We start from the raw sequence: 11,265 nt of genomic DNA on the forward strand, positions 1-11,265 counted from the left end.
CCTCAAGCCGCACCTCCATCTCCTACCGACCAACCTCATCCCGCCCCCTTGACCTGTCCGTCCTCCCTGGACTGACCTATCCCCTTCCTAACTCCCTACCTACACTCACCTTTACTGGCTCCATCCCCGCCTCTTCGACCTGTTTGTTTCCTCTCCACCTATCCTCTCCTCTATCCCTCTTCTATCCGCCTCCCACTCTCTCCCTATTTATTTCAAAACCCCCTTCCCCTCCCCCTTTTCTGATGAAGGGTCTAGGCCCGAAACGTCAGCCTCTCTGCTCCTATGATGCTGCTTGGCCTGCTGTGTTCATCCAGCCCTGCACCTTGTTGTCTCGGATTCTCCAGCATCTGCAGTTCCTACTATCTCTGATTCAACATTACTTTGTCTGTCTTCCCTTGTATTTCCAGCTGCTACTCATTCAGCTTGCTCACACCCTCACAAAGTACATTCACTCGTGGCATATGGACATTACTGGCTGGGCCCAGCATTTATTGCCCCTATCCCTACTTGACCTCTGAGAAGGTCGTGGGGAGCTGACTTCTTGAACCGCTGCAGTCCGTATGCTGTATGTAGACGCACAATGCCCTTAGGGAGGGAATTCCAGGATTTACTGACCCAGATACATTGAAGAAATGGCTGATATATTTTAAAGTCAGGATGGGGAGTGGCTCAGAGGGAGATTTGTTGGAGATAGTGTTCCTATGTATCTGCTGCACTTGGCCTTCTCGATGAAAATGGCCATGGGTTTGGAAGGTGCTGTCTCGGCATCTCTGGTGAAGTTGTCCAGTGCATCTTATAGATGGTACACACTGCTGCTGCTGAATGTCAGTGGTGGAGGGATTGGATGCTAGTGGATGTAGTGCCTGTGAGTGTGTGTGTGAGTGTGAGAGAGAGAGCGAGAGAGAGAGAGAAAGATTTTGTCTGTGAGAAAGTATGTGTCAATGAGTGTGCCTCTCTCTCACACATACTCACATTCAATTATACTCTCACTTACACACATTCACACTCTCATTCACTGTCACACGCCCTCAAATACAAATGAGCAACGTTACTTTGAAATCCACATTGTGTCGTGACTGGAGAACGATCACCGATTATCTGCCAGAGTTTCTCACCCACCTTGTTTCCTGTTCCAGAGTTTCATGGGAAGCAATGCGAGGAGAGAAAGGATCAGAAACAGTGGGAGAATAAGTGCTGCCATCTCAGCCTGTGCTGGATTCAGAGAGGGATTTCCTGTCAATAATATCATTCATTCACCAAATGTCAACACCAATGTTCCCTGTTGCCCTGAACGCCGGCTAGCACCCGTCCATTTGGAGTGAAACCCTCATGTCTGTAAAATTCTCCTCCAAACCCTCACCATCACAGTGACATCATTGTTTCTGTGCAGCCTGTCTCATTCACAAAATCCCACCAATTCAACTCAGACTATTTGGTGCAAAATTCAAAAGATCGTTCTGCATTACTCTCCCTAAATTGTCGATTAGAAATTGTTGTCCCTCATTTTTTCCTAACACCATATATCAAGGCAAAAGTTCCCTTTGTCCTCAACCTCTCAGTGGCAACTGGGTCATTCAGAGAGAAACATCGAAAATAGCTTTGGGAGTCGGCCAGTCAGCCCTTCCAGCCTGCTGTGCCCATTCAATAGGATCTTGGCTGATCATCCAACTCAGTCCTCTGTCCCCCTGCACTCTCTCCCTTTAGCCCCTAAGAACTCTATCCAGCTCCTTCCTGAGCAACATTCAATGTTCTGGCCCCAACCACTTTCTGTGGCAAAAAATTCCACAGGCTTCCCACTCTCTGGGTAAAGACATTTCTCCTCATCTCAGTCCTGCCCCATCTCATTTAGACTGTGACTCCCTGTTTGCAGACTCCCCTGATTATCAGGAACAGCCTTCCTGCCAATCCTATTAGGATTTCATAGGTTTCTATGAGATCTCTCCGCTTCATCGTTCTAAACTCCAGTAATCCAGCCTCTCTTCATCCGTTAGTCCTACCATCCCAGGAATCAGGCTGGGAAACTTTCGCTGCATAGTGAGAACATTCTTCCTCAGAGAAGGAGACCCCAAGCTGCACGTACAATACTGCAGGGTGCGCTGTACAATTGCAGCATGACATCCCTGTTCCTGAACTCGAATCCTCTCGCTAAGAAGGTCTCCTTTATCTGAGGAACAATGTTTCTCCCTCTCGCCACAGATGCTGCGAGACCTGGTGACTTTTTCCAGTATTTTCTGTATTTATAACCAGTAACATTAGCTCTGTTACTGTTTCTCTGTTTCCATAGATGATGCCAGACCAGCTGAGTTTCTCCAGCAATTTTTCCAAGTGTTCAAGTCAAGTCTTCAGCCAGAGCCCAGTGAAGAATGTGCACAGATCAATGATGAAGAACGGGTTACCTGGCACCGTGGGGTTGATGGAATTACTGGGCACATTAAATATCATTCCGCCGGGACCCCTGTTGATCGTGACACACTGGTATTGACATTGGAGCTGGGCCTGGAAGGATTCAATTGCCAGCTGTCTCCTGTCCGAGCTAAAGTTGTAATTCTCGCTGGCAGTGCTTAAGGCTTTCTGTTGGAAGTACCACTGAAAGTAGGGTCCTGTGCCTTGGCTTAATACACACTCTAGAACGTGACGACTCCCATTCGGAACCTCCGTTTTATTGGCTTGGGGGATGAGGAAAACCCCAGCGACAGGAACTGGAACAAAATAAGGACAAATAGGAAATAAAAGATCAGGTGTTGAATTTGTCTTTTTTTTTTACAGATGTTATCTTCAGTCACAGTATAACAATGGGTGGAAAGGAGAAATAAGTCGAACAAGATTTCACATTGTTGCAAAGGTGACCCGTCTCAGGTTGTTGTAAAATCTACACTTTGAAAGATTTGTGTTAGCTATGGATGGCCAAATGGTATATCATCCTACTTCACCCCCTTAACATTCAGTGATGTTGCTGTCACTATTCCCCTCCCCAATCCCCACACTATCAACATCCCGGGGGTTATCATCGTGAGAGAATCTCACCAGCACCCCTTTGATGTTCAAAGGTGTTAACATCACTGAATCCCCATTATCAACATCCTGGGGATTACCTTTGAGAGAGAATCTAACCATTGCCCCTTCACATTTGGTGGTATAACCATCACTGATTCCCCTATTATTAACATCCTGGGGGTTACAATTTACCAGAAACTGAAGTGGGCTCACCATATCAATATAGTTGCTACAAGAGCAGGTCAGAGGCTGGGAACCCTGGTGCAAGTAACTCACCTCCGGACTCCCCAAAACATGTCCATCATCAACAAGGTGCAAATCAAGAGTGTGATGGAATACTCCCCACTTGTCTGGATGAGTGCAGCTCCAACAGCGCTCAAGAAGCTCAACACCATCCAGGGGCAAAGCAGCCCACTTGGTTGGCACCACATCCACAAACATCCACTCCCTCCACCACCAACAATGCTCAGTTGCAGCAATGTGTACTATCTACAAGATGCACTGCATAATGTCACCTTCCAAACACATGTCCACTTCAATCTGGAAGGACAAGGGCTGCAGGTACATGGGAACACCAACCCCCTGCAAGTTCCCCTCTGAGCCACTCACCATGCTGACTTGGAAATATATCAGCCGTTTCTTTAGTGTCACTGGTCAAAATCTCTCTTACTGCTAACATTGCAGGTACATCAAACTCTCATGGGCTGCATGTGGAAGAGAGGGCGCTATCAAGGGGAATTCATGATGAGCAATCTGATGGCCCAGCCAATGATATTCAGATCCTATCAATAAATTGTCTCTATAAAAAAAAATCAGCTGTGAGGCTCAGTGCAGTCCCTTGGTCGAGACGATAGCTTGAATCAATTGAATGGGAAACAGGTCAAACTTGGTTCTTTATCGAGCTGTTCCAGATCATTACCCTTTCCCCACCCTGAGGGAATGCAGAGGCTCTGGGGAAGCTGATCCTGTGGGGATTTCTGTCGGAACAGCACAAAATGTCGAATAGTTTCAAGAAGGATTTTGATATAGTTCTCAGGGCTAAAGGGATCAAAGGGAGAAAGTGACGGGAAGTGGCAACTGAGTTGGATGATCAGCCCTGAACCCATTGGATGGGCAGAGCAAGTGGGATAGCCTGAATGGCCTCCTCCTATTGTCCATGCTTCTAAATTCCTCTGATGGATTGCTTAACATGGAATTGTAGCGTCATAGAGGTCTGCAGCACAGAGAATGGCCCTTCAGCACATTGAATCTGCACCAGTGAAAAGCAACCACCTCTCTGTTCTTTCATCCCATTTTACCAACATTTAGACACAGAGTCATACAGCGTGGAAACAGACCCTTTGGCCCAACTCATCTATGCTGAGCAGGTTTCAAAAACTCATCTAGTCCCATTTGCCTGTGTTTGGCCCATATCCCTCAAAATCTTTCCTGTCCAAATGTCTTTTAAATGTTGTTATAGAGATAGTAGGAACTGCCGATGCTGGAGAATCTGAGATAACACTTGCAGAGCTGGATGAACACAGCAGGGCAAGCAGCATCAGAGGAGCAAGAAAGCTGCTCCTCTGATGCTGCTTGGCTTGCTGTGTTCATCCAGCTCTACACCATGTTATCTCTCTTAAATGTTGTATTTGTACTCACCTCCACCACTTCCTCTGGCAGCTCATTCCATTTAGGTACCACCCTCTGTGTGAACAAGTTTCTCCTCAGGACCCTTTTAAATCTTTCCCCCCTCACCTCAAACCTGTGCCCTCTAGTTTTGGACTCCCCTACCCTGCGGAAAAGACTTTGGCTGTTCACCTTATCCATGTCCCTATTTCTGCAGGAAAAGACAAGTGAAATGTAGAGGACCCTTTAATCTGACTATAGCCTTGGCATCGCAAGTGCACATCTAAATCCTTCTTCAATGTGATGAGGATTTCTGCCTCTCCCACCTTTTCAGACAGTGAGTTCCAGATTCCCCACCACCCTCTGGGTGAAAAAGATTTTTCCTCACATCCCCTCTAAACCTCCTGCCCTTACCTTCAATCTATACGCCCGCGCTGGTCACTGATCCCTCCATCAAAGGGGAAATGTTTCTTCCTGTCTACCCTATCTATGTCCCCTCATCATTTTATACAGTTCAAGCATGTTCGCCTCTCCTAATCTCCTCTGCTCTGAGGAAAACATCCCTAATCTGTCCAAACTTTGTCCATTACTGAAACTCTCCAACCCTCAAGGCAACATCCTGGTAAATCTCTCTCTGCACCCTATCCCAGTGCTATCACATCACTCCCATAATGTGGGCTTGTATAGGGTAGTTTAGAAACTCATCGGTCACTGAAATGGTGATGAATTTGCTATACTGGAGAGATTCTCCCGCCTGGTTAGAAACAGCACAGTGGTAATAGCCTTCTTGTCTTTTGCTGACATTGATGATTGTATGTCCGGTTCTGCTATGGTTAGAGTACTCCCAGTAAATTTCTTTGCCATCCTTGTAGAAAATATATTGAATTGGGGTCGAACCACTAGTCACGGAGCAGTTTCATGAGGTGCTATCTCCCTCCACTACCTCGTTCCCAGGGTGGATACTCAGGTCTGGAACTGACACGGGGATGTCTGTGATTGAACCAAACTGTCAGGTGCTTTTCTAAGGCAGGAATTGTTGTAGTGTTCAACAGCAAGCAGCACTCTCACCATACAGTCAGAGAGAGAGATAGAAATTCATAGAAAGTCATAAAGAAGTACAGAGATACATAGAAAGTCATTGGGAGAAACACTGTCATAGAGAGATACAGAAGGAGATAGAGTGATAAAGTCATTGAGATTCATAGTGACAAATAGAGATCATAAAGAGACACGGAGAGACAGAGTCACAGAATCGCATAAGGCTGTCGAGATTTATAAAGAATCATAGAGAGTTAAAGTGAGTCACAGAGTGATAGAGAGACGTAGAGATTGATTGGAAAACATAGAGTCATAGGGAAAACATAGAGAGTCAAAGGGAGACATAGAGAATTAGAGACAGGTATCCTCCCCAAGGCTTGTACAGTCCTGACGTCACCTCCCAAGTCTTTGTAATCTGTGCCACGACTGATAAAGCCAAGTGTCTTGTATGCCTGCTCAACCACCATATTAACTCTGTCCTACCTCCTTCAGGGATCAGTGGACTAGCTCCCCAAGATCCCTCTGTTCCCCTAAACTTGTCAAAGACTGTTGCTAATTCAACACAAAAAAAAACCCCTCAGTCTTCACAGGAAATTCAGACCCAGGAAGCAGAAATACTGGCAATGGCAAAAGAAAAAGGCTAAGCGGTCAGGATAGGGTGGATAACTGGCGAGGTATGGAGAGGGACTGAAGACTGTAACAAATATATGTTCACAAATTCAGAAGCAAGCGAGAGTGTGAACTCTGCAGCACACAAAAACAGTGTTCTCCTGTGCTGACAATGACAGCATGAGTCGATGAACCCTTACATTTGCAATGGTTTGAATGACAGCAGAAATAATGAAATAAATGGAGACGTAGCTTACGTTTAATTGAAATGGGAACTATGTTACTCTTTTTCCTCAGTTTACGGACTCGAGTCTCGACTTCACATTGGTAAGTGCCCGAATGGCGCAGTGTTGCTTCCTCTGTTGTGTAACTGCTCTTCTCTAAAGGGAAATTGAGAGTTCCCCGTTTTTGTAAAGTACGTATAGCAAGGGGTGATCATCGTGAAACGGTTCAGCCAAACAGGCGAGCTTATAGCGTTCACCAATGAATACTTCCACACTGGGGTCTGCTTGCAAAGATGGATCAGAGCAGAGATCTACGACAGAACAAAAAAAAACAAAGATTTCTAACACAAAGAATGCTGGAGATATGAGAAAAAACACAAAGTGCTGAAGAAACTTAGCAGGTCTGGAGCATCTGTGAGAAAGAGGGAAAAATCACTGAGTTAACGTTACGGGTTTTAAAGACAGAAAGTGCTGGAGAAACTCAGCAGATCTGGCAGCATCTGTGTGAGAGAGAAACAGAATTAATGTTTCAAGTCATACATCCCATCTTCGGAACAGCCGCCTAACAAATATAAAAAATGAGAAGAATATATCCATTTTTACACGTCGCACTCTGATGCCTTCACACAATTTTCTAGTTCGTGATTACAACCCTCTTTGGACAACTGCCAACGATGGTTTTTGAAGCAACGTTGACAACTTTGCCTGTGAGCTGTTTAACCAAGTCGGAGGAACTCTTACAACTGTTACAATGATGCTTTCATCATGTGAGATTCATCTCCTGAAACCCAGTCTCTGTTCACATCGATAAGTTGCTCCATCTGACAATATTGCACTTGCTATTGTGTACTCAGGTTCATGTTCTCCTTCAATTAAGGAATTGTTTCGATACCAAAGGGAGGTGTAGTCTCTTTCAAATCCCCAGGGATGCCCGGTGCATTTCAGAACAGGCATTTCACCAAGCAGGAGGGTCTTTGAACGGACTTGCATGGTCAACGTCACATCCATAGCTTAAGGAAGAAAATATAACTTGTGTGATCCAACAAGCCTTATTAGTCCTTATTACAGTATAATAGTAGCGAGTTTTTACTGCAACTGTACAAGGTGCTGAGGAGACCACATCTGGAGCAGTGTTGCTCCCCTTATTTAAGGGGAGCTGTCATTTCATTGGAGGAAGTCAGAGAGGTTTCGATAGGATGATCACTGGGATGGAGGGATTGTCTTACAAGTAAAGGCTTCACAGTTGGGACTCTCCTCACTGGAGTTTAGTAGAATAAGAGGTGATCTCATTGAAACATAGAGGGCTTGACAGGGTTAATGCTGAGAATATGTTTTCCCCTCATGGGACAGTCTAGGACCAGAGAGCACCATCTCAGAGTAAAGAGGCACCAACTGAAGACTGAGATGAGGAGGAATTTCTTCTCTCAGAGAATTGTGTATGTTTGGAATGCCTTGCCACAGACAGCTGTGTGGGTGTAAAGTCCTTGCATATATTGAAGGCTGAGACACCCAGATTCTTGATCAGTCAAAGAATCAAGGGAAAGGGCAGGAAAGTGGATGTGAGGAATGTCAGATCAGTCATAATCCTATTGGATGGCAGAGTAGGAGATAATCTTGGACAATCTCAGGTTGACCAGCATGTCAAGAATCTAACATCTAAATTCAGATTTGAGAATCCTTTCTATAGAGGGAGGTGGAGACACAGTGGTATTATTGCTTGACTATTAATCCAGTGGCCTGGGTTCAAATCCCACCGTGGCAGATGGTGAAGTTTGAATTCAGTTAATAAAAATCTGGAATTAAAGAGTCTACCGGTGACCACAAATTCATTGCTGATTTTCAGACACAACCATCTGGTTCACTAATGCCCTTTCGAGAAGCAAATCTGCCATCAATACTTGGTCTGGCCTGCACGTGATTCGAGATGCACAGCAATGTGGTTGACTCTTCACTGCCCTCTGTACAATTAGGGATGGGCAATGAGTGCCAGGCCCAGCTAGTACCATCCACAGCCCAAGAACATCTAAAGAGATAATGGGACGGAATATCAAGGTGGCAGGTTAATCATCCATTTTAATACAACGCAAAAAATAATACATATAAAATGAAGAATGTCCGGGTGATTGACAGTGAGGAGAAAGTGTTAGGTTACAGGAGGATTGGTCAGATGGGCAGGCTAGTGGCAGATGCAGTTGAACCCTGATAAATGGGAGGTAATGCCCTTTGGAAGAAAAAAGATAAGGAAGTACTCAATGAAAGACAGGATACTACAAAGCTCAGAGGAACAGAGGGGGTAGTAGGGTGTTTGTCCACAGATCCCTGAAGGTGGCAGGACATGTTGATAGGGCAGTTAAGAAGGCATATCAGTCAAGGTACAGATTGTGAGAGCAAGGAGGTGATGTTGGAGCTGGACAGGACTTCGGTGACACCACAGCTGGAGCACTATGTGCAGTTCCGGTCTCCACACTATAGGAAGGATGTGGTTGCACTGGAGGGGGTGCAGAGGAAATTCACCAAGATGTGGGATGGAGAATTTAAGTGATGAAGAGAGGTTGGATAGGCTTGGGTTGTTTGGAGCAGAGAAGGTTGAGGATGGGCCTGACAGAGGGGTGTAAGATTATGAGGGGTATGTACAGGAGGGATAGGAAGCAGCTGTTGCCCTTGGTTGAAGGGTCAATAATAAGTGTGGGGGTGGGGGTCATCATTTTAAAGTGAAAGGGCAGGAGGTTTAGGGGGAGATTTGAGAATTGTTTCACCCAGAGAATGATGGGAGTCTGAAAAGCATTACTTTGGAGGATATTTCAGGTGGGACACTGAAATAAACTCTAAAATGTTCTGGGTCAACCAACTGTAATGTCATAACATTCAAGGCTCTTAGCCTTGTTGGGGGAAGTGGGATTAGTTTAGCTAGGTTCGTGCAGATTGATGGGCTGAAGTGTCTCTTCTGTACCATATATAACTATGGCTCTATGACTCATTCACTAAAGTAAATGAGAAGCTAAATTAACTTGAAAGTGAAAGTAGGTGATTGATTCTGTTCAACAGGATTTCCCTCTCTGTATCACAACAGTGAACAGTGAGCAAACCATGGGAGATAGTGAAGCTGGTTTTCCACTGCTTCTATCATCACCTAAGCCCTCAACAATGTTTAGAATGTGACAGGGAGTACAATGTGACCCTGTAAAGGACATGGCCCAGTGTCGGACAAGGCCCAGTGTCGGATGAGGCCCAGTTTAGAATGAGGCCCAGTGGAGGATCTATTTTAATTGAGTATGTGGCCCAGTGTAGGAAGTTTCCCAGTGTAGGATGTGTCCCAGTTTAAGATGAGGCCCAGGTTAGAATATTTCTAAGTTTCGAATGTATCACAGTGTGGATGTGGCCCAATTTAGGATGTGGTGCCACAGTGTGGAGGTGGAGGAACACAGCAGGCCAGGCAGCATCAGAGGAGCAGAAAAGTTGACTTTTTGGGTTGGGACCCTTCTTCAGAAATTGGGCAGGTGTAGAGAGCTGGAAGTAAATAAAGATAGGAGGGATGGGTCTGGGGAAAGGTAGGTCGGATGGTGATAGTTGGATGCAGGTAGGGAGTGGTGGGGATTGATCAATGGGATGGGTGGGATGGATAGGTGGGAAGGAAGATGGACAGGTTTAGGATGTGGCCCACTTTAGGATTAGCCCAGTTTAGTATTGGTCCAGTTTAGGATTGGCCCAATGTAGAATGTGACCCAGTTTAGAATGAGGCCCAGTGTGGGATGAGGCCCAGTGTAGGATGTGGCCCAGTTTAGAATGATGCCCACTGTAGGATTTGGCCCAGTTTAGAATGAAGCCCAATGTATGATGTACCCTAGTTTGGGATGTGGCTCTGGTTATGATGAGTCCCAGTTTATGCTAGGGCCCAGTTTAGGATGAGGCCTAATACAGGATGTTTCGCACATTGTGATGTTTCGCAGTTTATGATGAGGCCCAGGGTTAGCATGAGGCCCAAGTTACAATGTGGCCCAGTTTAGAATGTGGCCCAGTTTAGGATAGGGCCCAGTGTAAAATGTGGCCTAATTTACAATGGGGGCCAGTTTGTGAAGAGCCCCAGCCTAGTCAGCAAAGTGGTTAAATCTCTCTGCAGCAGGTGGGACTTGAAACCATGTCTCAGATCAGTCGTGTATCTGACTGAAAGGTGGAGCAAACTCGAAGGATCGAATGGCCTACTCCTGTTCCAATTTCTTCTGCACCTGATGGTCAACGTTGAAATCTGGAGAGGGCAAGAATTCACTCACTTGGGAAGTGGGATCAAAAGCCTCTGGGCATCACCGTGACCTTTGGGACTTGATGATATACTGCGTGGTCTCTCTGCAAAAAGGATTGTTGTTCGACACAGAATACGTATATCAGCACTCAACATTTACTTATCAATAGTCACCACTTTGAAAAGTTTACTTCATGAGGAGTGGCTCCATAAGGTGTCTCTTTGACACTGGTAAGAGCCTCCAGTTTTCCTGTCAGCTCTTTTGATAAATTAGATTTAGCCTCATAATTGTTGTTTTTATACCAGGAAGCCTCAATAAATATGCTGTTGTACCAACACTACAGAGTGAACCGCTGCCCTTCTTTGATAACGCCATCACTGGGATTAGTTATAACTACTTCTGGATATTGGCCTGCAGAAGAAGAGCAGTAGTTATTTCCAATGAGCAAAACTCCAATTGAAATGTTTCACTCTTCATGACAGTTAATGCATTTGCTGTTTCTGTCCAATGCAAAAATATACAATTGGTCGATTAATCAGTGTTTCTACTCTCTGAAG

At 45.4% G+C, this 11,265-nt stretch overlaps 1 protein-coding gene across 11 annotated transcripts in view; it reads left to right on the forward strand.

The window, feature by feature from the left end:
* Positions 1-3,133, forward strand: part of LOC109921544 (histone H2B 7-like) — a 331,158-nt gene extending 328,025 nt beyond the window's left edge. For 2 of the 11 annotated variants that reach the window (XR_007266083.1, XR_007266082.1), the window contains exon 8: positions 2,767-2,781. Coding sequence is in view for 1 of the 11 variants with exons in the window: in XM_048619907.1 (XP_048475864.1) it covers positions 2,285-2,565 (281 nt within the window). In the remaining 10 variants the exon portion in view is untranslated. Of the gene's footprint in view, positions 1-2,284; positions 2,747-2,766 lie in introns of those variants that run through there. The other 9 variants (XR_007266088.1, XR_007266084.1, XR_007266097.1 and 6 more) reach the window with 6 other exon arrangements.
* The last annotated feature ends 8,132 nt before the right edge of the window (positions 3,134-11,265 follow it).

The sequence above is a fragment of the Rhincodon typus genome, chromosome 44 (genome assembly GCF_021869965.1).
Source record: "Rhincodon typus isolate 14 chromosome 44, sRhiTyp1.1, whole genome shotgun sequence".
NCBI classification, from domain to species: domain Eukaryota; kingdom Metazoa; phylum Chordata; class Chondrichthyes; order Orectolobiformes; family Rhincodontidae; genus Rhincodon; species Rhincodon typus.